The following is a 27828-nucleotide window of genomic DNA, read 5'->3' on the forward strand; positions in this document are numbered from 1 at the left end:
ATTTGGGTTCCTATATTTAAAAAACAAAGCAAACAATCCCTTTCACGTCTAATCAGTGCAAAAAGGGAAAAAGATGGAACACTATCAAAAGCCAAGTAAAATGGCCTGTTGTGCTTGTGAAAGGTTAAAATCAACCTGAAAAATAAGTAAAACCTTCAGCTTCAGCAGCAATTGCTGCTTGAGATACAATGAATTATAAGCAATTTCCTGCCTTTTCCTCTCTGCAGAAGATTATTTTTCTAAAAATAGTTAAATTATCATAATACTTTCATTCTTTGGTTAAATAATAACTTTATCTCCTGGGAACATCTATCTGTAGTTATCAGCCTCTCTAGCAGATGCATATTGCTTTTAGATGCCCCAACTGTTAGAGTTCAAATATTTTAATTTTAAATACTGGCCTTTTCAACTTTTTTTATTTGACTGCTCTAGTCGGATTTTTTTGGTTTAAATGAGATAAGAAGAATAGCTATTTGAAACCTGACCTTTAGAAACAGTCCACAAATAACATTCACACAAGCAATTAAAGGGAGTGACTAAAATCATTAAACTTAAATACACTGTTTGATGGATTTTGCCCTGCGAAGATCTGTGAGGCATTTCTAAGTGAAACGTTTTCGCGTGCAGCAAACAATCATATACCATACTCTTCACCTCCAGAAAGGAAAATAGGATATGTCCTGGGGGTGGCTACCCAGAAACTAGTATATGCGTGGGTGAGAGAGTATAAAGTTCTTGGTCAATTAATTTTTTATTGCATGAATGGAATGGTCGTAACTGCGGTGACTCTTGATATTGTACCATGAAATAGATGCTGGATTGAAAAACATGGGATACATTTATTTTTAAAGTAATTTTCTATAGGATGAGTTTGGAGCCCCTGTGCCTTTGACATTTAAATCTGACAAAGTGCTGTATGTAACTGTACTGCAAGGGGGTTGTGGCTCCAGGGCGTCATAAGTCAGTTCAATTTCTGTTGTCTGTGATGGTCGGCGTGATTTTAACTTCGACTCATTGCGGTCACAAGTATAGCCTTCCAGTTAGCAGCATAAACCTAGTCTACTGAGCGCTTGAAAGCGCTAGTGTAGACAGGCTTGGAGCTAAACCCCTCCTGGAGGTGGATTGCCGGGAGCGCTGGGAGACCTGTTTCCCAGCACTTGCCCGACCACACTCACATTCGCGTCCCTCCGGCAGCGTTTTGAAGTTTCCAGTGTAGACATATATTTAGTTCGTCACAGCCAGGGCCGGCTCTAGCCATTTCGCTGCCCCAAGCACGACGGCACGCCGCAGCGGGCGCTCTGCCGCTCGCCTGTCCAGCGGCTCCGGTGGACCTCCCGCAGGCGTCCCTGCGGATGCTCTACCGGACCCGCGGGACCAGCGAGGGGCAGAGCGCCCCGCGGCCCCAAGCCTGGAGCCGGCCCTGGTCACAGCCAGTTTTTCCACTCTTGGAGCTCCGGTTATGGTATGGTACTTTCCCCCTCTCTTTCCTAATCGTGAAAGGCAATTTAATCATAAATTTGTCTCAAGAGCGCTAGAAGCGTTGGCATTTAGAGGTCTGTTAACACGTTTCTTGAAGACGGTTTTGTGTTGACTTTGGTACAGTTGGTGAAACGCTTACTCGTCACTGCTGTCCACTAAATCCATTCCGCACCAGGGCGTTGCACTTAAAAGCGTGGTCACCGTCACATCCCAAGCCTGGGGCTGGCACACAGAAAGAAGTAAGTGTCTCCCCAGTCAGCTTTGGGCTGATGCGTGGGGGTGCAGAGAGATTCCTTGCCCCCGTACACGATGGCGTACTGCTCCTTAGGAGCCTCCGGTTATTTCTCACCTGTTTTTGTGCTCCATCAATTATTGATTTAATCGGTTCAAAGAAAACATCCCACCGGGGTTTTAAATGGCTCCCTCCAGAGAAGGAAGCAGAGCAAGGCGCCAGCAGCAAAGGGCTCGTGTTCAAAGGCGTGTGCTTAAAGTTAGGCACCGCGGGGGTTTTAGGTATCCAGGCATCCCAGCGCCCCATTTCAACAACGGCCGCACTTCGCAATGGGTCCCGCAGGGTTTGTCTCTGGAGCGCTCCAGGTGCAGGGGAGGGACAGAGACAACCCGACGCGCTGCTTCTCAGGGGAGAAGAGTTGGAGCCTATGGGGCGGCAGCTCCCCGTCCCCTTCCCTGTCCTGGCAGCGCGGACCCTGCACCCCTAAGACCCTCCCCCCCAGTCACGGCTAAGCCAGGGCGCCCCGAGGCTCCAGCTCCCCGCCCCCCCCGCAGGGCGCCGAGCACCTAGGTAATGATTAATGGCCGTGCCCACCCGGGGGGCGGGGAGGGGATAAAGGGGGCTGCGGGGCGGGAGCCAGGCGCTCACACGCGTCCCCTCTCCGCCCTCCCGGCAGCATGACACCTGCGGCCCCGCTCCCCCTGCTGCTGCTCTGCCTGCTGAGCGGCCGCCGGCTGCGCGGGGAGCCCGGGCAAGGCGCGGGCACCTGGGCTCGCTTCGCCCGCCTGCCCTACCCGGAGGACGAGCTCTTCCTCTACGACACCTTCCCCGCGGGCTTCCTGTGGGGGGCGGGCAGCGCCGCGTACCAGGCCGAGGGGGGCTGGCGCCAGGACGGCAAAGGCGCCTCGGTGTGGGACACCTTCGCGCACCGGGCGGCGCCGGCCGGCGGGGACGTGGCCAGCGACAGCTACAACAACCTGTTCCGCGACACGGAGGGGCTGCGGCACCTGGGTGTCTCCCACTACCGCTTCTCGCTCTCCTGGGCGCGCCTGCTGCCCAACGGCACCGCGCCCCCCAGCCCCGCCGGCCTGGCGCACTACGGCCGCCTGCTGGCCCGCCTGCGGCAGCTGGGCGTGCAGCCCGTGGTGACCCTCTACCACTGGGACCTGCCGCAGCGCCTGCAGGACGCCTACGGGGGCTGGGCCAGCCCGGCCCTGGCCGAGCTGTTCCGGGACTACGCCGAGCTCTGCTTCAGGCACTTCGGCGGCCAGGTCCGCTACTGGCTCACCATGGACAACCCCTACGTGGTGGCCTGGCACGGCTACGCCACCGGCTGGCTGCCCCCGGGCGTCAAGGGCGGCCCGCCGCTGGGCTACAGGGCGGCGCACAACCTCCTCCGGGTAAGGGCTGGGCGCCCGCGGGCCGGGGCTCGGGGGAGGAAACGCCTCGGGGTGGATGGATGGATGGATGGGTGCCCACTCCCAGCCGAGCTGCATGGCTGGCCAGCCGGCCAAGGAGTTTGTCCCAGTAGTGAGGATGGAGGGAGTGTCCTCTTCTCTCCTCTCCTGAGTTGGAGAAGAGAGAAAATCCCTCCCCCAGCTGGGACGGAGCGGCGGCTGGACAGGCGAGAGGAGATGGGGGTGCATAGTGGAGGAGAGGGGAACAGAGGAAGCGGCTGAGGAGCTGGGATTTACAAAGTCAGATCTGTTAGTGCAGTTTTCCATCGGCAGTGATCCGGGGGCTTGACCAGGATGGGAAATGCCTGGCAGGAGTTGCTGATCTAAGAAACGTGGAAGGAAGGAGGTTGCCGGGAAGAGCATTGCAAACGATGTACGCCGACTCTAAGAACAGTTGGGGAAATCTGTAAATATATCACATTGACATTTACTGAGACAGAGAGAATATTTTCTAGAGTAGATGAATGGGATTCAGAGGCAGGCAAAGGAGATGAAGTGGAGTTCTACATGTTTGTAGATTGCTTGCAGATAATATCCATCTCCTTAACGTCTATCCACCTGTGAACTTTTGCGTGGTGCGGAGACTTTGTGAATTTATTGCCATCCACCAGAAAAGATAAAATACATTTGGCATCCCTGCTAAAATTGCCACTATATTAAATCTGCAAATTCAGACTATGCCATCTGCAATATAAAAAAAAGTCTGTATGATAGAATGTCTTCTCCACTCAAATAATGTTTAGCAAATGTGTAGCACCTGTTTACACTGCAAGTGCTACAGTACCATAGCGTAGACACAGACTACAGCGACAGAAGTGGCTTTTCCATCACCGAAGGAACTCCACCTCCCTGTGTTGTAGTAGCTAGCACTATGTCTACACTACAGTCTATACAGGCATAATTTATGTCCCTTAGGGTTGTGAATAAACCACTCCCCTGTTGCAATAGTTGGAAGGTGTGTGGCAGCACCATCCCACTCAGTGCACTAAATGAGACAAAAGTCCTGTAGAAAATAATAGTATGTGATGTTTAAAAACATAATGTATATGCGTAAGGGGACTGAATTAAAGTTGCACAGGCATTTCAAAACTTTTGCGTGCTTTATTTTGCAATCTTAATAGTGTTATTTTAACACAGTTTTTTTGTGTATAAAATTCTAGATTTTTTTTAAAGCAAACTGAAACACTCCTCCCGCCCCCCAGACTCCATTGTGTAGCATCACATTGACACCCACATGGGTCATCAAATAGGGAATTTTTAAATCCACACATAGACCCCTGCCACTTGAGCTAACAGAGTAACTGAGTAACATTGATAGGCTGTCATCCTCATTGTGGACCAGCACTCGATGAGGATGAGACATGCACTTCTTCAGCAGCTTTCAGGGATACTTGCTGACAGCAGAGAAATGGTGAGATTCAGGAATCTTGGGTTTCATTCCAAGCTTTGACTTGTGGCCAGTACTTAATTTGTAATGTAATTTGTGTCAGGGCTCAAGCAATTTTTTTTACTTTCGTAACTGACGCTGCAAGCCCAGAGTTGCTGAGGCTATGAAGTGCCAAGCTTAGAGGTGCCGGATCTCAGCTCTGGCAAGCCTCAGCAAAAATTAAGCACTGCTAGTGGCACAGATTCTTTTGTCTCTTACCTTGAAATTTGACCCCTTCTGCCCCATCCAATCCAATTTATCCTCGTGTCAGTCTTGTCTCTTCCCCCAACCCAGCTCCTCGCCCTAGTCCCAGTCTTCACTCCTCAGGCTTCTCATCCCAATCCAAGTCTCCTTGCCCAGCCCAGGCCAGTCTCCCCTTTGGTCTTCCTGTCTGAGTGCCAGGCTCCCCTCCTGCTTCCATTCCCAGTTACCCTGCTCCCAGTCCAATTCTTTTTGCCCAGTGCTCTTCCTTCTTCCCAGTCTCTCTCCCCAACCAGTCACAGTTCTCCTGATCCCACCTCACCATCTGATCTGTCTCCACCGACTGACCTTCTGAGGGTATGGCTACACTTACATTTGTGCAGTGCTGGGAGTTACAGCTGTGTTTGTACAGCTGTGTAGGTACAGCGCTGCAGTATGGCCACACTGACAGCTACCAGCGCTGCAGTGTGGCCACATTTGCAGCATTTGCAGCACTGTTGGGAGTGGTGCATTGTGGGCAGCTATCCCACAGAGCACCTCGTCCCATTTTGGCACCGTGGGTTGTGGGAAGGGGACGGAAGGGTGCAGGTCATTCCGCTTCCTGTTCCAATGCCCCGTGGTGCATCGCTACACATCCCAGCAGTTTGGCGCCATTGTGAGTCTGCAGCGCGATTTCTGTTAGAAATGGAGCCCGAGCTACTGAGGACCTTGCTGATGAATGTTGCCAGCACATCACTTTTGGCAGTTGAGCTATTCCTTCAACTGCAAAGTGACAGTGAGGAGTCAGACGATGATATTGATTCGCCTGACGCGCAAGACACTAAATTGCTTGTGGCAGTAATGGACGTGCTCGGCACCATGGAACGCTGCCTTTGGGCTCGGGAAACAAGCACTGAGTGATGGGATCACATCTTCCTGCAAGTCTGGGATGACGAGCAGTGACTGCAGAACTTTCGGATGAGAAAAGCCACTTTCATGGGACTGTGTGAGGAGCTCGCCCCCACCCTGCGGCGCAAGGACACGAGATTGAGAGCTGCCCTGCCAGTGGAGAAGCGAGTGGCTATTGCAATCTGGAAGCTGGCAACTCCAGACAGCTACCGATCGGTCGCGAACCAGTTTGGAGTGGGAAAGTCGACCATTGGAATCGTGTTGATGCAAGTTTGCAGGGCCATTAATCGCTTCATGCTAAGAAGAACCGTGACTCTGGGGAACGTGCAAGACATTGTGGATGGCTTTGCACAAATGGGTTTCCCTAACTGTGGAGCGGCGATAGATGGGACGCATATTCCTATTCTGGCACCACCCCACCTGGCATCTGAATACATTAATCGCAAGGGGTATTTCTCTGTGGTTCTCCAAGCGCTTGTGGATCACCGTGGGCATTTCACTGACATTTACTCAGGATGGCCTGGAAAGGTGCATGATGCACGCATCTTTCGGAACAGTGCGCTGTTCAGGAAGCTGCAGGCCGGGACTTTTTTCCCAGACCGCAAGATCACAGTAGGGGACGTCGAAATGCCCATTGTGATCCTTGGAGACCCCGCTTACTCCTTAATGCCATGGCTCATGAAAGCGTATACAGGGAAGCTTGACAGGAGCAAGGACCGGTTCAACTACAGGCTGAGCTGGTGCAGAATGACTGTGGAGTGTGCTTTCGGCCGTTTAAAGGGACGCTGGAGGTGTCTTTATGGGAAGCTAGACTTGGGGGAAAGCAGCATTCCCGCTGTTATATCCACGTGCTGTACCCTCCATAATATTTGTGAAGGGAAGGGTGAAACATTCAGTGAGGAATGGACCTCTGAGGTTCGATGCCTAGAGGCTGAATTTGCACAGCCAGAGAGCAGGGCTACTAGAGAGGCCCAGCACAGGACTTCAAGGATTAGGGATGCCTTAAGGGAGCAATTTGAGGCTGAAAGCCAACAGTAATGTTTGGTGCCTTACCAAGGGTGTGAAGTGCAGTGGTTACAATGATTTGCTGTGCCTGTTCTTCCCTTGGGGTACAGTATTTATCACTTTCTGCAATAATAAAAAATGTTTTAAAAGCCAAGAAATCATTTATTCAAAATACAGTACATAAAAGGGCAGGGGGTAGGGTGCTGGACTGTACATTCAGAGGTTTGAATATGGCCTGCCTGGATTGTTGTGCAATGCGTGCTGCACTTCAGGATTAATATGCTGCATGGTGATGGGGTTGAGTGCATAGGGTAAGGGTCATAGTTCTCAGGGCTGGTAGGTGACCGTACAGGTGTTGGGGGCAGCTGGTGGTGGTAACAACCAGGATGCTGGAGAAAGGTGTTTTGAGCAAACAGTGGGGCACAAGGGAGAGAGCTTTGGGGGAGGTGGGGGTGGGTTAGCACGGTACTGATCTGCCTGCATGGCTACGAGAGACTGCATACAGTCCGTTTGGCGTGCCAGGAGGCTTATCAGCTGCTTTGTGCTTTTCTTGGTAGCCAATTCCTTTCTCCTGCTTTGTGTTTACCTCCACTCATGCATTTTCTCTCTTCAGTCCTGCAGCCTCTTACTCTCTCTGGCATACTGATTCATAACTGCTTTCACCAAATCTTCTTTGCTTTTCCTTGGTTTACGCCTCAAGTTCTGTAGTTTTTCAGCAGGCTGTGATAGGGCCGGAGGATTCAAGGAGACTTAAAAAAACAGAAATAGAAACATTTAATACAGAGGCTGCATTGTTTATTATCACAGTGAAGGAGTTTGCAGACTATTTGTAGCATCATTTGCACATAGCAAACATAGCACAGAGAGGCCACAGCAGCGAAGACATGGTAGGTAATGGGGTGAGTGTTTCTGCCGCGACTCACCTGAGAAGGGGAGCTGCTTGAGTCAGGGCTCACTGGCGTTTCTGTGCATTGGGGAAAACAGAGAGCAGCTGGGAGGAAAGTGCACTGAACACCACCCCCACAATTGCCACAGCAGTTACTCCTCTGGGAAGGGGAGCTGCTTGAGTCAGGGCTCACTGGGGTTTCTGTGCATTGGGGAAAGCAGAAAGCAGCTGGGGGGAAAGTGCACTGAACACCACCCCCACAATTGCCGCAGCACTTACTCCTCTGGGAAGGGGAGCTGCTTGAGTTAGGGCTTACTGGGGTTTCTGTGCATTGAGGAAAGCAGAGAGCAGCTGGGGGGGACCTGCACTGAACAGTATCCCCTTTACAACAGGATTTTCTACTGCCAGATATATCACTGCTGCGTGTTACCTGGGAAGAGCGGGAGGGTCTTCTACAGCAATGTGGATTCCGCCCTGGTCCCTATGCAGCTTGCCTCTGTACAGCAATGGTCCCCCCACCCCTCGCGGCACAGTGGCACGGACGAGTTAGCCTGACCGGGACAAGGACCATGGTGGCTCTCCCTATAAACTTGCGCAAGCACATTGCCCACGCTCTGGCTGAAACTTTTGAAGAGATTACTGAGGCCGATTACCGAGACATGATAGACAAAATCAATGGGCTATTCCACATCTAGCCATGCATGCATGCAGCCATAACACCCCCCCCTCCTCCTCTCCCAAAACATTTCCATCCTTAAAATAAAAGCTGCTTACCAGGAACCCGCTCCTCTGCTTCTTCACCAACAAGTTCCAGCTGCTGTGACTGTCTGTCTAGCTTCCTCCTGGCTTGAGAAGAGCTCCTGGCTGCATGCCTCTTGGGACTCCGGGGTGTCTCCCTCCACCCCAGTAGCCTCACTCTCGGCTTCCTCTACACCCTCCCCCACTTCTCCCTGCTCTGAACTCTCCATCGTGGTCCTCGGATTGGCAGTGGGATCACACCTAAGTATGGCATCCAGCTTCTTGTAAAAATGGCAGGTCGTGGGGGCAGCTCCTGAGCGGCAGTTTCCCTCATGGGCTTTGCAATAGGCACTCCGCAGCTCCTTTACTTTAACCCTGCACTGCAACGCGTCCCATTCATGGCTCCTTTGCAGCAAGGACTTTGATATCTGCCCATAGGTATCATAATTTCTACGGCTGGAGCGCAGCTGTGACTGCACAGCTTCCTCACCCCAAACACTGATGATGTCCTGCAGCTCAGAAGTGTTCCATGCTGGGGCTCGTTTGGGGCGTGGAGGCATGGTCACTGATTGATTGATTGATTGCACTCCACACCTGGCTGAGCAAACAGGAAGGGGATTTTTAAAATTCCCAGGGCATTTAAAGGGCGGGTCACCTGAGCCCAGGGCAGTGGAGTGTGAAACGATGAGCAGAGTGGCTGAAAAGGTATGCTGGGATACCTCCTAATACCCTGGAGGCCAATAAAAGCGCTTTTGGTGGACACACTTGGTGACCAGCGCTGCATCACCAGCGCTGGAATCACTACACCCCAAGCAGACCAGGTGTACAGCCCGCGCTGCAGCCAGGGAGTTGCAGCGCTGGCTGTGCTTTGCAAGTGTGGACACAGAGTGAGTTGCAGCGCTGTAACCCCATCACCGCGCTGCAACTCTCCAATGTAGCCAAGCCCTGAGTCTTTCCACTACACCTCTCCTTCGTTACTTGTCCCAGTGAAATCAAGCTTGATATTCAGATATTCAGAAAAACTCCTTTGTTCTCAACTGTTTGGCTATCAACAGATTAACACCCTACCTCTCTAATATACGTGTCCTTTCACATTTACCCCTAATTTACAATATGTACAGAGTTTCTAGCAACTTTTTTTGCTTTTATTAAAACAAAGACCTTTATGAGCAGAAAGAAGCTTGTGCAAGTCTTTTTACTGATGCATTTTACAGAATGTTGATTACTGTAAAGTATTAATTCATGTCCCTCGAATCCTTTAAATCCCACAGATACTAATGTGGATATTGGACTCTGTCTGAGGATAAGTTATTTATTATCTGAATAATTAATCAGATAAGAATTAGAATGTGAGTCAAATTCAGAGTTGGTGTAAACAAGTTAGTGGAATTTCATGCATTTACCTGGGTCTGAATTTGGCTGGTTATGTGTTCATTTTACACTGTTATATGTACTACCTTTTCATTTTTTGAACTTTTTAAATTTACATAGTCACTGTTTGTTCTTCTTTGTGGTTAACATTTTTCAATTTCTGAACTTTAGGGCAAAGGTGATAGTTTAATTTTCTTTTTAATAATGTTGAAAATTCAGTATATGGTTCCAAACTTTGACATGTAGGAATTCTGGAATGAAATATTATAAATGGAGAACTTCTAAAATACATCATGAATACCTGAAAGCATAAATACGTTGATTAAATTTAAGTGCCTAAATATGTGCCTAATCATGTTGCATAGTCACTTGAATGCTTATGGTCATAACCCCTGGCCAACCTACCACTTCTTGTGCTCTCTTTTAGGTGCACAGTAGCTCTCATGCTTTAGTGCCCAATCCTGCAAAATGCTGTGAGCTTCCTGTGAAGTGCTGAGGCAACTTCATCTCCTACAGAAGTCACCTTTGTAGGATTTGTCCAATAGCACCACCTGTTGAAAATGTTGAAGTGCTTGTTAGTGAAACTGCATGCCCAATTACTGTGTGTGAACAGGTGCTAATTTTGGAGAGAAATATAAGCACACATGACCCAGGGACTTCTCAGTGCCAACTGCCAGAGGGCACAGGAGATGCAAAGATTTTTACAGGGATTCCCTGAGTCAAATAGCTGCATAACAAAAGGTTGGCATATGAAGGCTCTACTGAGAGTCCATAGCTCACTGGTCATCCTCATCATTGTGAAATGTATGTATGGATAATACTTCAGAAATTATGTAGCTATACTAAAAAAAAAATGTTCTTAATGTCTGGGAGTTAAGGCAAGTCACCAGGAAGTGACATACCTTGAACATGTTCCTTTCAGGCAGGAGGAAACAGATGCTTATCTCTCTGTCTGGCCACATGTGTATTGTGTATTGTACGTCTCACAGTGGAGGCTTATTTGCACACTAAGCTAAAAGTCAGTCAAAAAATTGCAAAATCTACAAGAGAGAAAATCTACAGGAAGAAATAAAATAGCAGGAGGGTATCCTGTTTATGACAAAGATAAAAGGATTAGTCTGGTATGTCAGGGAAGGCACAACAAATACAGGATCCTTCATTGAGGAGACAAGCTAACAAGTCGTATGAAAGGAGGGTCTCACCCAGACTGTCTGTAAAACACTGAAAAGACTTCGGGGGAACGTTACTCTACGAGACATGAAAGTATCTAGTTAATTAAGTCTACGTTCTAGCATTTTATTTTATATGTAACCATTTGTTTCCAATACTTCTACTTGTTGTTAATTCAGTCTCTGTGCTTTGTTAAATAAACTGATACTTAATTTCACTACTAACAAATCTAAGTGCTGTGAGTTGAGTGGAGCGGTGATCCTGAGGTGAATCTGGTAAGCAGCAGCAGCTTTGAAGTGATAATTGAGATGACCCATAGAAGGTGTGAGGATAGTTTAACACGAGGAAGTAGATTCAATTAGTGTAATGGCCCAACCATTCCCAGTTTATGTTCAAACCTAAGTTAATTGTATCTAATTTGCATATTAATTCAAGTTCAGCAGTCTCTCTTTGGAATCTGTGGAATTCTGTGAGTGTCCAGTGGATCAGGGGCTGGGCCCTCCAGGGATATGCTCCGAAGGCTTGAGGATTGCAGTGTACCTACTGCTAATGTGTAGAGAGACAGTGAGGTCTGCCTAGGCCTAGAGGGACATGTGTTGCCTTTGCTCGTAGAGTTGGGGAGCTGACCAGCAGAAGGCACAGATAAGGCTTCCTCATGCTAAGGGAAGGTATTAGCAAGGTGCCTCACGAGCCGGGGTACCACTTGGAAGCATTACATGTTCTATAAATGTCCACTCACTAATTATAAAGCTCTTTGCAGTAGCCTCATTTCAAATTCTGAATTGATAAAATAAGACACATTTTATCTAAGTAATAAGGAAGATGTATAATGTAGGTGAGTATAGTTTAGATTATTTTTGTTCTTCAAGGGTACGTAGGAAATAAACCACTGGATAGTTCTACTGAGGTCAATGCAGCTATGCTGATTTACCCAAGCTGAAGATCTGGCCCTTAGTTTTAGGGTACTAGGGAAAATTAAAATTTTTCTTAAGCTAACGCTTTGTTTTTGACTTGTCTAAGACTCCAAAATGGGGTAAGAAATAGGTGCAATTATGTGCTTTTATTAACAAAAGAAGTTGAATAGAACAGGTTGAATCCACAGAGGTTGACACTCCCTCATGTCTACAGCCAGAAATCAGAATGGTAGCAAGCTGACACATATAGGATCCATCCTATTCTTATGAGCTCAGTTAAACGTTGTTATGGGCTGAGTTAGAACCTTGTTAAAACTGATGTATGAATGCACCCTTCACTTAAGATAGTTGTAAGAGATAGTTAAGGGGCCGTACCTGGCAAACCAGCACCATGTAGCTGGAGGTTTCCTGTGTGTGTGTGTGTGTGTGTGTGTGTGTGTGTGTGTGTGTGTGTGTGTGTGTGTGTGTGTGTGTGAGAGAGAGAGAGAGAGAGAGAGAAACTGGGGTGCAGATACAGAAAATGTGACAGACAGAACAGAGACAGACTCAGAGGTAAGAAGCAAGAAATCCAAGCAACAGCCTGTGAACATGGTGTATGACCCTGGAAAAAAGCTAGAGAGGGTTTCTGGGTCTAGTGTTGACTCATGAGGCTTGGACTGTAAGCTAAGAGCATATCTATACTTAAAATGCCACAGTGGCACAGCTGTGCCATTGTAGTGCTTCAGTGTAAACACTACCTATGCTGACCAGAGAGATTATCCTGTTAGCGTAGGTAATCCACGTGCCCAAGAGGCATTAGCTAGATCCACAGAGGAATTCTTCTGTCTATTTAGTACTGTCTACATGAGGACTTAGGTCAGCTTAACAATGCCACTCAGAGGTGTGGATTTTTCACATCTCTGATCAGAGGTGGTGCTAGCCCATTGGAGGCCATACATGGGAAAGCTCTGTGGGGGGCTCCCCACACAACACATAATAAAAAGCAAATAGTGGGACCCTTTGAGCTGCTCGCGGCCCTAAGCAATTACTTAGGCCTAGTGCCGGCTTTGTCTCTGACTGCCATAGTTAAACTGACCTAATTTTCTAGTGTAGACTAGGCCTAAGAAGCTATTGTTTTGATTCTAGTTCCTTCTGCATTTGGAGAAACAGGGCCTTGTACATTCCTTGTAAATAAACAAGAGTGCATCAAAGAAAACATGAGATTCCATCATCAGTTTATACTTCCATTTGGAATACCTCCAAGGGTCTGAAGTTTGACTAGTTCCTCGGATTGAAAAGGAACAACGCTATCTTTCAGATAAGAAAGAGAAGAGTCACTGTCTCTTTACCGAGTGACTAGAGTATTGGTGGCCAGTCCCCTTTCTCCTCAAAGAATCAGAGAAATGTTCTGTTTCTGCAAATACATTTTTTCTGTTTCTTGAGCCAAGTGAATTGTTTGTGCATTGAACTGGAGCCAATTTGCACAATATAAACTGCATTTTCAGAAACCAAACAACACATTTATTTCTTCAAGAAGTGAAGAGGAACTGCTGCCTAGAAACCAGTCACATTGCAGACAGGATGCTGACTCTCCTCTCCGTTTCCTGGATAAATACTGTTCTTAGGTGTTGACCTTTTGGGGTTTGACCACTGAACACTAAACCCTAAAAAGTGTGAACAATTACAAATCTAGGAACTTTCTCCTCTCAGTGCATGCACACCACTTTCTTTATATTAAATAAAAGTAATGCATAGTCAGTGCACTACATTCTGTTCACTTAGAAATGCAGGGTAGGTCCGTTGAAGTCAGTTGATCTATTTCTTCTGAAATAACTGAGAGCAGAACTTGGCCAGTTAGAGGTGAATACACCTGATAGTTATTGTAGAAATATATCTAACAATTTTTTTTAACAAGAAGCAACAGTAAATAATCCTGTTTTGCCACATCATGCAGATTTTCCCCTTCATTTTTTTTAATAGTACCATTTACAATGGAAATGGAAACAAATAAGAAAATATCTAATTTCTAGCTTCTAATATCTTTTCCTTTCCTGTTCTTTGATAGTATTTGTTTGCAAATATTTTATTTCAATAGAAATTAATCACTCATGTTTTGAGTCATGTGGCTTTAAAGCATCAGAGATAACGAACAAGTATAATTAAACCAGTAGAGAGGATTCAGACTAGACATCATGATTTCCTACAATGTAATCTTCTTGATATCGGTGGTTCTGATATAGTCACAAATTCTACCATTTGTGAGGTGAGAGACTCTTTGAAGCTTTCATCATGAATGAAAAAAATTAAAAACAAGAAGTAAGAATTCAGTTGTAAAGTGTGCTAAAACAGAAGGCAGGAATTCTTGGCTTGGCTGTACTTTTATAAAAATCAGCTGTAAATACCTGGTGCAGAAAGGATGAAAGTAACCCCATTTTGTCTTCCAAGCATATGATTGCACACTACATTCACATAATAAATTGTTTTCAAATAGTCTGAGTAAATAAAGTCCCAGTTGTACCACATTGCTAACATTATGCAATATCTTACTTTGCAATTGGCTGCTTAGGGCTACTTGTGAAGTAAGATGCTATTCAAGGTGAGTAAGAGTGATAAGGTTAGGTTCTAAATGGATGTCCTTCAACTGTAGGCATATTATGTCTTGATCAGAACTTGAAGAGATAAAAGGAAAAGCTGAAGTTGACATACTAAGATCTACTTACCGTGGTGTCTTCACTACGGTGAGTCGCTTGCTGCTGCTCCCCCGTGGACTCTGTCTGCACCTCTCGCTGAGCTGGAGTACAGGAGTCGATGTGAGAGCGCTCGGGGATTGATTTATTGCATCTAGTCTAGACACAATAAATCGATTCCTGCTGGATCGATCACTGCCTGCCAATCCAACCAGTAGTGAAGACATACACTTTGTGTAAGTTCTCTGTTGTTGCTTTCCTATGTAAGCAGTGGCAATATTTTTATTTAAGATCAAAGTTCTAGTTTGGTATATATTGGATAGGATATTTTCTGCTCGTTGCCAGGAAGATAGTGAACTATTGGTTAATTGCAGTTTAATAAAGATAAAGGGCATTTGGATAGGCACCAAAATAATCCTTCCTAAAACTTTACTAGGCACTGAAGGACTGAAAGTCAAAAGGTATTTGCTCTTTGTTGATATCCTTTTCTATGTTAATCTAATAAAAGATGATAGAGTGGAAGGGACCTCTTGATACTTACACTTCAATCAAGCAGCTCAGAACCTTTGCTTCTTTATACTTGTACTTTTGAGGGCCTGATTCAAAACCCATTGGAGTCAATGGAAGGATTCCCACTAATTTCAGTGGGCTTTGATCAATACCCAGTGCCCAGTTCTACAGCCCTTATTCAAAGGAGTAGTCCCATTGGAAATAGTGGGGCTGTGGGCCCACTTTTATGATTAACGGCTACAGGAGTGGCTGCTTTCTTGACTTGAATGCTTCTACAGAGCGCTCCTTAAATAATTCATGAGGTGCACAGTTCTACTCTGTATTTGTACCAATTTTTATTATTACATTTCGTATTTTTACAAATTTTCTCTAGTATTCCAGGTAAAGGCTGAGAATAATCTGTACCCGTACTTAAACATTTTGTCTAGACATTTGGAATAAAAAACAACTTCAGTTTTTAAAGGGTGACATTGATAGCTTAATTTGAGATAGCATTTATAATTTTGTAATTCCTGCCTTTACTTCTTGACTGAAGACAGCAAAGCTGAGTAAGCTATTACAAAGAGAAGAGCAATGTCTATTCAGCATGTCTTAGCAGAAAGCTATATGGGAACTCTAGGGTAAAAGACATTTGGTGTCCTTATCTCCTACTCAGGATTTGAATCACTGGGGGTCTGATTCTGGTCTCTTTTGCTTTGGTGGAAATGAAATAGAATTGGGCCCAGAGACACTGATGGGTTCATAGGAGTCATTCTGGATTTATGCTGGTGTAACTTGCAGAATCTGGCCCTCAGTGTTCTTTACGACACTAATTTATTCTGTAAAGTTATAAAGTTTTCACTGAGTTATAAAAGCTTCCTTCCACGGAACTATCTACAATAAGAAACAAAAGATGAATTTCCCCTGTCTTCAACTATCGCTTCATGTTAACCTGAAATATGGCCAAAATAATACATGTGTGCAGATAACTAGTTCTGAGAATATTTTTTCTTGCAGGGATAGGGCTGGCTGGTGAGAGGTAGGGTACAATCAATAGGAGTTGGATTCAATGAGCAAAGTCAAAGATGATGTACATTAGTCATTGATTTAATTTGAGCCATAAAACTGGATATGGGGACCAGATTTATGGGCATGCTCGAGGCACCTTACACTGCTTCAGCAGGGAAAGACAGTAGTAAGAATGGCGTTTAAACCAGATTTATGGCTGCTTTGTGTTGTCTGAGCAGCTCAAAGCAGCCAGACTCTGCTGGTGAATCTCACCCATAATTGGTAACGTAGTATAACTTTCACTGATTCAGCAGGCTGTGGGTGGGCAAAAGAATTGTAAATTAAATACTGTGGATCAGATTCTGGAACTGATTTTCTTCCTGCTTAACACCAGTTTTACACAGTATATCTGCACTGATGTCAATGGAGGTATTTTGAATTTTAACCGGTGTAACTTGGTCCAGCATCTGCCAGATAACTAACTTTCAGAGTTTCTGAATTAGCCCAAATTAAAGTATATTGCCTCTCTGACATGCAAAACCCATGACTCTTCATTTCTATGTATTACAGCTGAGCAGAGAATGGCAATTCAGTTTCTTGGAGGATTTCAAAATCTGTTTTTGTTTCAATTCAGACAAAACCAAAAATTTAGAAATTCTCTATGCAACAAAGATTATTAAAAAAAATTATTTGAAAAACCAAAATATGTTGTTTGATAATTTCAAAACAGGCAAGCAAATGGTGAGTTGGGAGCCTAGCAGCTGTGGACTGAGCCAGGAGGCTTGGGGGTTGGGAGCCTGGAAACCCCAGATCTGCAGCATGCCGCCTGGCTGGTGCTCCCAGAGCTTCCCACCTTCCATGCCAGCTGGCTCCCCCAGCTGTCTGACTATCAGAGAGCTAGCTGACTTGCAAGCTGGGGAGCCTGGGCATTCTGGCTCTGTGGCAGCCTGCTAGGTGGGCTGCAGGGGAGGCCCACAAACTGGTAGGAAACCTGGCAGGTTTCTGATGGAGATTTGTCAAAATCAACAGGTTTCCTGAGTGTTTGTTTTGGTTTCAGTGAATTATGTTTTTCTGATGGAACAGTATTGTGTTGGGAAAATTTCCACTCAGCATTAATGAACATAAATTAATTTTGAGACTCCCAGCAGTCCCTGAAATTGAGACAATCATTCCTCCAATTTTAAGACTGTAATAGCCATTGGTCTTGGACTTATGTTTTACTCCAATTTACCAGCATAGCACAGAGCAACAGGACAGTTTAAAATCAGCCAGGCGAGATTATTTTATGGAAATGCCTTGCTATTTTGTAAGTCCAAAAGTCAACCTAGAAATCTGTTTGCAGCTTAATATCCTTAGCAAAGGTTAGGAAACTTTGGCACTACTATAATCATTACATGTCCATCCCAATATAGAATGTTTGCTTTTTCAGTTGGATAGATAAGAATATTCATTTGGTTCTAAAGAAAACAGCGAAAGGTAATCTGGTTTTTGTACCTAGTCAATGGTACTATCTGATAAAAGTCCACAGTAATTATCAGAGCTATTTTAAATCAGCTCTCTTTTTTCAGTTATTGCTCTGTGTATTTAGCAGCTCCATTAGATCACTTGTTGTCCAGAGCTAAGGGCAAAGTTTACCTAATTTGTTTATTTAACTTTTAGCATTTTAAAAAATTCTCATTTTAAAAGCAACCGCAGTAACGCTTGAACCTGGTCACTGATTCATTATACTGATTGTATTGCCTTAAGCCACAAGTATTTGCAAACACCAGCCCCATGCCAATTATTGGTTCTCTTTTGAGAAAGTTGGTTAGAAATACATTGTGTAGTCAGATGAAGTGGTGTTAATTCACTTTATGGACTATAATTAATTATGTCCTCTTACTTAGATTTCAATTTAATTTTCTTTACAAAAAGGTCAATGCTAGAAACCCATTAACTTAAATGGACATTGGATTGGGCCCTTTATTATTATAATGTACTTTACTGTATTGTTGGCATCATATTTTATGTATTATTCAACTATAAATATATCCATATCAGCAAGATGGTCCCCTTATCCTTTTAACCTTTTGTAGGTGACAGTGAGACTGCCCTGAGCTAAAATGGCCAGCATCTCCCATTATTTCCAAAATGGTGGCCTTTCAGTGGCCATGTGAAAGCCAGGCAGGGGACAGAAGAATTCAGAGGTGCTGGTAGTGAGACTGTGAGGAAAACAGCATGAGGAATGTGTTAGGAAACAGAACCTGATCCTCTGAGGAGTCAAGAGAAAGTGGGGAGCAGGAGGCAAACTTAGGGGTAATTGTTGGTAAGTGGATTCCCCTCTGAGTTGCAAACAAGGAGGTCTGCATTTGTGTGATGTGCTTTTAAAGCTTAACATTGGAACCTAAAATGGAATTCAGGGCAATTGGCCTTCCCCAAAGGCAAAAATTATCAGAAGGCGGGCAAACTCCACCATGACTTTGGCTTACAAAGCATAAGATTTTGAAGATAATCTTAATAGATAATAAAATAATAAGATAATAAAAAGCAGCAAAGAGTCCTGTGGCACTTTATAGACTAACAGACGTTTTGGAGCATGAGCTTTCATGGGTGAATACCCACTTCGTCGGATGCATGTAGTGGAAATTTCCAGGGGCAGGTATATATATGCAAGCAAGAAGCAGGCTAAGGATAACGAGGTTAGTTCAATCAGGGAGGATGAGGCCCTCTTCTAGCAGCTGAGGTGTGAAAACCAAAGGAGGAGAAAATGGTTTTGTAGTTGGCAAGCCACTCACAGTCTTTGTTTAATCCTGAACTGATGGTGTCAAATTTGCAGATGAACTGAAGCTCAGCAGTTTCTCTTTGAAGTCTGGTCCTGAAGATTTTTTGCTGCAGGATGGCCACCGTAAGATCTGCTATTGTGTGGGCAGGGAGGTTGAAGTGTTGTCCTATAGGTTTTTGTATATTGCCATTCCTAATATCTGATTTGCGTCCATTTATCCTTTTCCGTAGAGACTGTCCAGTTTGGCCGATGTATATAGCAGAGGGGCATTGCTGGCATATGATGGCGTATATTACTCTGGTGGACGTGCAGATGAATGAACCGGTATGGTGTGGTTGATCTGGTTAGGTCCTGTGATGGTGTCGCTGGTGTAGATATGTGGGCAGTGTTGGCATCGAGGTTTGTTGCATGGATTGGTTCCTGAGTTAGAGTTACTATGGTGCAGTGTGCAGTTACTGGTGAGAATATGCTTCAGGTTGGCAGGTTGTCTGTGGGCAAGGACTGGCCTGCCACCCAAGGCCTGTGAAAGTGTGGGATCATTGTCCAGGATGGGTTGTAGATCCCTGATGATGCGTTGGAGGGGTTTTGGCTGGGGACTGTATGTGATGGCCAGTGGAGTCCTGTTGGTTTCTTTCTTGGGTTTGTCTTGCAGTAGGAGGCTTCTGGGTACACGTCTGGCTCCGTTAATCTGTTTCCTTATTTCCTCGTGCGGTTATTGTTGCTTTGAGAATGCTTGGTGGAGATTTTGTAAGTGTTGGACTCTGTCTGAGGGGTTAGAGCAGATGCGGTTGTACCTCAGTGCTTGGCTGTAGACAATGGATCGTGCAGTGTGCCCGGGATGGAAGCTGGAGGCATGAAGTTAGGCATAGCAGTCGGTAGTTTTTGGTATAGAGTGGTGTTCCTGTGGCCATCATTTATTTGCGCCGGGGTGTCTAGGAAGTGGACCTCCCATGTAGATTGGTCCAGGCTGAGGTTGATGGTGGGGTGGAAGCTGTTGAAATCGTGGTGGAATTTTTCCAGAGTCTCCTTCCCCTGGGTCCAGATGATGAAGATGTCGTCAATGTAGCGTAGGTAGAGAAGGGGAGTGAGTGGACGAGAGCCGAGGAAGCATTGTTCCAGGTCAGCCATAAAAACGTTGGCATATTGTGGGGCCATGCGGGTGCCCAAAGCAGTGCCACTGATCTGGAGATATATCTTGTCATCAAATTTGAAATAGTTGTGTGTGAGGATAAAGGCACAGAGTTCAGCAACCAGTTGTGCTGTGGCATCATCAAGGATACTGTTCCTGGCAGCTTGTATTCCATCTGTGTGTGGGATGTTTGTGTAGAGAGTCTCTACATCCATGGTGGCTAGGATGCTGTTTTCTGGAAGGTCACCAATGCATTGTAGTTTCCTCAGGAAATCAGTGGTGTCACTGAGATAGCTGGGAGTGCTGGTGGCATAGGGTCTGAGTTGAGAGTCCACATATCCAGACAGTCCTTCAGTGAGAGTGCCAATGCCCGAGATGATGGGGCGTCCAGGATTGTGGATCTAGAGTAGTAGACAGAATAACTCTGGTCAGGGCTCTAAGGGTATGTTGATTTGTTCCGGTGTTAGTGTAGGGAGTGTCCTGAGTAGATGGTGCAGTTTCTTAGTGTATTCCTCAGTGCGATCTGAGGGAAGTGGCCTGTAGAATTTAGTATTGGAGAGTTGTCTGGCGGCCTCCTTTTGGTAGTCAGACATGTTCATGATGACGACAGCACCTCCTTTATCAGCCTACATGCATCACTACATGCATCCGACGAAGTGAGTATTCACTCTTTGCTGCTTTTACAAATCCAGACTAACACGGTTACCCCTCTGATACTTGACACCATGCAAGGTTGCTGAACTCTTTGGAATATGGCACTGCAGGCACTTCCTGCTTCAAATTCTCCTCACCCAGGTGTTCTCTCTAAGATTAATATGGCTCAGCCCTCTTGTCTGGGTCACTCTCTGTCCCTTTCCAGGGTAACATTAGTCCCAAACAGACAAAAGGTGCTTTCCACCTTGCTTTGGACTCCACTGGAGTCCCTCTCTCAGTCTGGGATAGAGCCCAGACTTCCTGGCTCTGGGATAGAGCCCAGACTTCCATACTCCTTCAAGACACTACTCCAAGGCCTTCTACGGAAACCCAGCTTGCCCCCTGAGGTTCCTCACTGCTCTGCAATAGAGGTACCCACCTGACTGATGACAATGGCTCAGGGCCTTCCACAGAAGCCTGCTCACTCCCCAGACAGATCTCTCTCCACTCTCCTATAAGGCCCAGCTTTTCATTAAACTATCACCTGACCCCCAGTTAGTCCTGGCCCCACTGACAGAGAAACAATTAATTAATTAAGGCACAGGTGAGGCTGGCTCCATCTCCTGCTCTGCTGGTCCCAATGCATCTGGAATGTTGCTATTGGCCTCCCTCATGTTAATTAGTCTGGCAGAACCAGTGACCTCTGTCCAGTTAGCTGTGATGCTTTTCATGTGGGGCTTTGAAAAACAGCACACCTCTGGAAACATCTTAAAGAAGTTGTGCTGTCTCCAAGTGGCTAGAGCCCCTGGACCTCTCTGCTGGGTTTCTGGCAATGGACAATGGAGTAGCCAACACAAAGGCAGAGTATGATGGTTGCTTCCAGCTTGTCTCTTGTCTTGCTCACTGCCTCAGTCTCGTTGTGAGGAAATTCCTAGGAGGGGTGAGATACAGTGTTGCAGGTGTTGCTGTCAATGGCTGGGAGGCTCTGTGGCCACTTCAGCTAGTCCTGTGCAGTGCACCACAAACTTAGAGAGCTACAGGCGTCACTCAAACTGCTACCAGTTGAAGTAGGAGGTGGTGAGCAGGTGGCTCTCCACCTTTTACAGGATGGAAAGTCTGTATGAGCAGAGAAAAGCAATGGTAGGGTTCCACATCTGTGGGTCCAGGAATGAACACCAGCCTCCAAACTTCACCCACCCACTGGCTCCTCATGAAGAAGTTAACCAACCTACTTTGACATTTTGAGACCACAGGGATGCAGGGACCAAATAAGTAATTCCCTTGCTGTGCCTGCTGGAGAGAGAACTGAGACACATGTTCCAGAAACAGAGTGGGAAATCCCAGAATGGGAGTCATGCAGTCCTTTCTTCTGGGAAATCACCATCTCTTAGACATCTGGGAGAAGTAGCATAACTAGATAGCAACATATCTAGACTGCTGATTCAAAGGACTATGGCTTCCTTCCTCTCATCTGAGAACAGGGAGGCAGGCTTGCTCCAGACGGAAAAACAGCTTGTGCTGCCACCCATGCTGCCGTGGCATCACTGAAAATGGTGTTAGTTACCCAGTGTAGCTTTTATTTATTATACATGTGCTGCAGTCACACCTCTGGCTGTAATGTAGTCACACCCTGAAAGACATAGTGGTTAATGCCATTGATGAGGTGATTCAAGACACTGTCACAACCAAGAGGCAACACTAGAGGCGGGCAGTACGACATGGATTCTGCCAAGGAAGAGAGCAAAGGGTCGTCATCCTCCTTTTGACAGAGGTTGAGGGACTTTGGAATGGTCACATTGCTTCTTCCCACCTTGAGGAGCAGGAGCCTGATGCTGCTGCAGCAGAGAGGATGGTGGAGGAATATTTACAAGATACGATGTTGGTACCTCTGACTCAGACCCTCTTCACTGTTGGCAGCTAAGGAAGGGTGTATGGCCGGCATTGCATAAGCTGGCTGTTGCCTACCATCAAATCTGTACTTGGAGAACCGCTTTAGTGGAGCAGGCCCTACCGTCTCCAGCAGATGCATGTGTCTCTTGACAGGGAATGTCATAGGCCTACTCAGAGTCATCAAGATTAAGGCCAGAAGGGACCACTGGATCATCTAAAGTCTGATCTGCACATCAGAGGCTCCTAGTGGGGTCCCTGGTGCCTCCACAGTACCTCTGAGTGCCTCCTTTGCAGGTGGGACTAGAGAGACTGGTTCCAGAGTCTTTCCCCTGTGCAACTGGGAGCCCCTTTCACAGTGGTGGCAGGCAGCCACCTTTTGACTGCCCTGTCACTACTGCAAAGTTCTCCCATATACTTGAGCATCACCTCATGGAGTGGCAAGAGGCTCACTCTCCTTCAGCTTCCCCCACCCCACCACTCTTTCTTCCATCTCTGCTATAGGGAGTTTTATTTATCTTGCCTTTATTTACATCTGTCAGTCACTAGTACTCCTATCCTCCGCTGGCCCCTCCCTGCCTGGACTAAGTGATGCAGTGAAAATTCCAATTAAACTAGCTGCTACTGGATTTTTCTGTTCTGGATTGAAAAAGGTTGAAATGTTTCATTTCAACATGAAACATGGGGCTAAACAACAGGGATGCAAAAGAGCTATTTAAACTAAAAGACAGCCACTGGCACAAGAATAAATGAGTATAAATTGGCCATGAATAATTTTAAGATGGAAATTAGAAGGATGTATCTACCATCAAAGAAGTGAGTTTCTATAACAACCTTTCAATAGAAGTAATGGAGGCAAAGAAACTAATTGGTTTTAAAATGGAACTTGATACATTTGAATGGGATTATATGATGGGGTTACCTGTAACACCAGGGAACTGGACCTTGATGACCCATGAGGTTTTATCCAGTCCTATATCCCATTATTGAAATGCAATTTTTAAAAACAATTTGTTTTGCAGAGAATTTTGGAACTTTCAAATTCATTCCAAATTGGTACAAAAAATAATCTGTGAAATGGAATTACCATTCTCTGCCCATCTCTAACAGTAATGTACAATGACAATTGGTTCCTGCATCACACCAAGCTCAGCACTCTTTCTGCCAACCTTCCATTACCTGGCTAACATGCCACTAACCTCTACCAACCAACGGCCCTTCCATCATAGTACTGTTCTCCCTGACTTCTTACCACCTTTGCCAGTGTTGACTGTCCTCCCTCTCCCCCCACACTTTTCAACAGCGGTAACAGAACAATCCTATTCCCTTTATGTAGTTTGAGAAAAGAATTGATAAAGAGAAAATAATACATGTAACAATCATGCCTTCTGGCAGTTTTTCACTATATTGTTTCATTTTTATTTTGTACTCCCGTTGCCCAAAAACTTCTACAATGCTTGGGGACCAGTCATTTTGCTCACATTGTTGCCTCTTGCTTGCTGATTCCCAGAATATCAGGAATCATACTGAAAGGTGAACTGTAAAGCTACAAGGAGATTAGTAGTGGAGTTCCTCAGGGACCAATCTTGGGACCAATTTTATTTAACATTTTTATTACTGACCTTGTCACAAAAAGTGGGAGTGTGCTAATAAAATCTGCAGATAACACAAAGTTGGGAGGTATTGCCAATACAGAGGAGGACCAGAATATCATACAAGAAATTCAGCATGACCTTGTAAACTGGAATAATAGAAACGGGATGATATTTAATAGTGCAAAGTGAAAGGTCATGCATTTAGGGAGTAACAAGAATTTTTGTAATAAGCTGGGGACTTCTCAGTTGGAAGTGACAGAGGAGGAGAAAAACCTGGGTGTATTTGTTGATCACAGGATGACTATGAGCCATCAGTGTGATGCAGCTGTGAAAAAGGCTAACACGGTCCTGGTGTGCATCAGGCAAGGCATTTCTAGTAGAGACAGGGAAGCAGAGTGGATAGAAATCAATGATTTTTTTTTAAAAAGCCATTGATTTTTATTTAAATTAGATATTTTAAATTTAAATTGGATTTTTTTTATAAAATGCTTTTTGAGGAAAAAACCTATCTAAAGCTAGTTTTAATTAAGATACATTATAGCTCAAAGATATCTCATCATGGAATAGGGATTATAAATTCTAATTCTATAATATGAGCTAAAATATTCTTGTAATGTTTAAGAAAAGTTTTGTAAATGAATTCCAGTAGCTCATGGATTCGGGACCCAATCTTATAGGGTTTCAGTGGTTTCTGCATAGATTATTTAGGTTAATCTTTCTATCTACTCAATGGGACTGAGTGCTCAGTCTAGAAGATACTATCAGAGATGCTTAGTTTTGCAGTTCTCAAACTGTGGATTTCTGTCTCCAGAGATAACATTCTTGTTAACAGCAAAAATGTTTTTAATAAATAAATAAATAAATAAATAAATATATACAGGTGAGAAATAACAGACCTCAACCCTATTGACCCTCTGCAAATTTGTGTACACAGAATCAATCCCTTACCTCTCTCTAAAAGTGCAAAATTTCAAAAAGTTCAATGAATAGAAGATTGTTGGGGGTTGAATAGATTTGGACAACGAGAAGAAGTCTGGAGATAAATGTGAGAAGGGAGGGACAGGCAGTAGAAACAAAAGTGAAACAGTTTAAGCAGCATATTCCAGACATCTTGAAGTCTTTCTGAGTGTAGCCTTCATTGATTTGAGATCTACCGTGCCATTCTCTCACTAGGAAGGAAAATCTGTAATGGCAACAGGCTGTAAAAGAGACCCAGCTCTGGGAATAAGAACCATTTAAGAAATATATGGTTCCTGCTGATGTTTTAAAGAAAGTCACACCAGTGAACTGGTGGAAGTCACTTCAACGGTCTCTGAATCCAAGTGCTTAAGTGATAATATCACTTTTAACTGCAGTAGCTTTTTCTGCTGGTGTAGAAAGAATATTTTCTTCCTTTGGACTAATTCATTCCAAATTGAGAAATTGTGTGGAACCCGAAAAAGCAGGAAAGCTTGTTTTTTTTTCCAGATTATGAACAAACAGGAAAATGAAGGTGAAGACAACTGAGTTAGCTGCAGAAGCCAATATTTTAAAATTCTCATGTTGACATAGTTAATTTAATTTTTTTTAATTTCATTTAATTTTAGTTAAAAACAATTTTAACAAAAACAAACCTGATTTTAAAAAACTTGAATGTTTAACTATATTCAAAAATTAATATGCTTGTGTCATAGTATAATTCCCAATTCTGAACCTTAGCGTCCAAAATATGGGTACTAGATTGAATTCCCCTAAGCTTAATTACCAGCTTAGATCCTGTAGTGCTGCCACCATTCAGGACTTAGAGTAGAGTGCCTGATAAACTCTGGTCTCCCCCAAAACCTTCCCTGGGGACCCCCACGACCCAAATTCCTTGAGTCTCACAACAAAGGGGAATAAACCATTTCCCTTCCCCCTCCTCCCCTCCAGGTGTTCCCTCCCTGGGCTCCTGGAGAGATATACAGATTCAAGCTCCGTGAAACTAAACAAAGGGATTCCCACTTCTCCTTTCTTCCTCCCAGATCTTTCCCGCCCTGGGTACACTAGGAGATCACCGTGATTCAAACTCCTTGACTCACAACACAGAGAAATCAGGTGGGTCCCCCCCCTTCCTCTCCCTGTCCCTTCTCCTTCCCTGTTAAATACAGACTCAATTCCCTTGAGCCTCAACAAGGGGAAAAATCAGACAGGTCTTAAAAGCAAAACTTTTAATAAAAGAAAAAAAAATAAAGAAAACCACTGTAAATTCAAGATGGAATATTACAGGGTCTGTCAGCTTATAGAAACTGGAGAAAAAGCCTCCCCCCCAGCAAAATACAATGTAAAATACTTCCAGCAACTACACATTTGCAAATAAAGGAAAACAAATAAAAAGACTATACCGCCTTTCTGTACTCACAAAATTGGAATAGAAGATTAGAGAGCCTGTAGGTACGTGTGGTCACTCTCAGAGCCCAGAGAGAACAAAGCAAAACCCAAAAAACACAAACAAAGGCTTCCCTCCACTGAGATTTGAAAGTATCTTGTCTTCTGATTGGTCCCCTGGTCAGGTGTTTGGTTCCCTGTTTGTTAACCCTTTACAGTTAAAAGAGACATTAACCCTTAACTATCTGTTTATGACAGATTGTTTTGTTAAAATATTATATGTTTGCTGTTGAAGAAGAAAATCCAGAATGCATAACATTGTTTTAGTTAAATAAGACAATTTAAATGTCTGTCTGCATGGCAAGAAAATCCTCCAAATATTAATGATTAACCTGATGAATTGGAGATAGTTCACTTCCCAATGACTTCATAAACACATGCTTCAATTACCTTTGGTAGATGAAATAACCAAACAATCATTCATTTTCTGATATAGCAGTAAAATGAATCTGAAAAGTTTTCAAAATAAATCACTTAAAAATGTATAGTTTGTACCTTCTAAAAACGAAACCTACATCTATCTCTGAGTTGTGAAGAATATGAATTAAGGTTAGCCAACAAGAATGCACTTTTATATAGAAATCCATGATTAAATTGAGTCTTCCTGATTAGTGATTTAAATCAGTTTGACTTAAATCAAATCCACCCTGCCAGAATACCTGTAAAAAAGGCCTGCAGCTCACATGGGTGAAAATGAAAATAATTTTTGAGAAAATTCTAGCCACTGGATTTGTCACAAGTTGTTAGGGAGGGAAATTGTACAGATGAGATTCTATTTCAGGGGTCAGCAACCTTTCAGAAGTGGTTGCTGAGTCTTCATTTATTCACTCTAATTTAAGGTTTCGCGTGCCAGTAATACATTTTAATGTTTTTAGAAGGTCTCTTTCTATAAGTCTAAAATGTATAACTTAACTATTGTTGTATGTAAAGTAAATAAGGTTTGTAAAATGTTTAAGAAGCTTCATTTAAAATTAACTTAAAATGCAGAGTCTCCCTGGACCAGTAGCCAGGACCCTGGCAGTGTAAGTGCCACTGAAAATCAGCTCACGTGCCGCCTTCGGCACCCATGCCATAGGTTGCCTACCCCTGTTCTATTTGTTCTCTAGTATTTAGACCAGAGATGTCCCTGCTTAGTCTTTCAGCTGTGGAAGGAGTTTCATGGAGATACCAGAAATGTTCTTACATCTAGGTTTTGAGATAAATTATGGGAAAAACAGATACTTACTCTCTTGCTGTCACGTGCCTTATAAGGAAATCTCATTGAAAATTTCTGCTACTATTGGATATGTAGTTCAATCAATTACCTAGAAACTAGAGCCATCTCATTGTTCACTTTAAACCCTGCCCCTTTAATATATCCACTAATTCATAGATCTCTATAGAGCTAGGTATCAAGATGGCTGCCATCACCCAGGGCCGGCTCCAGGCACCAGCTAAAGAAGCAGGTGCTTGGAGTGGCCAATACCAAGGGGTGGCCCTCTGGCCACTAT

General features: G+C 44.6%; 1 protein-coding gene across 1 annotated transcript in view; it reads left to right on the forward strand.

Moving 5' to 3' along the window:
• The first annotated feature begins 2388 nt into the window (after positions 1 to 2388).
• KL (klotho) overlaps positions 2389 to 27828 on the forward strand; it is a 61060-nt gene continuing 35620 nt past the window's right edge. Inside the window, exon 1 of the mRNA XM_030563181.1 lies at positions 2389 to 3111. Coding sequence (XP_030419041.1) covers positions 2389 to 3111 — 723 coding nt within the window. The remainder of the gene's footprint in view (positions 3112 to 27828) is intronic.

Source organism: Gopherus evgoodei, chromosome 1, assembly GCF_007399415.2.
Source record: "Gopherus evgoodei ecotype Sinaloan lineage chromosome 1, rGopEvg1_v1.p, whole genome shotgun sequence".
NCBI classification, from domain to species: Eukaryota; Metazoa; Chordata; order Testudines; family Testudinidae; genus Gopherus; species Gopherus evgoodei.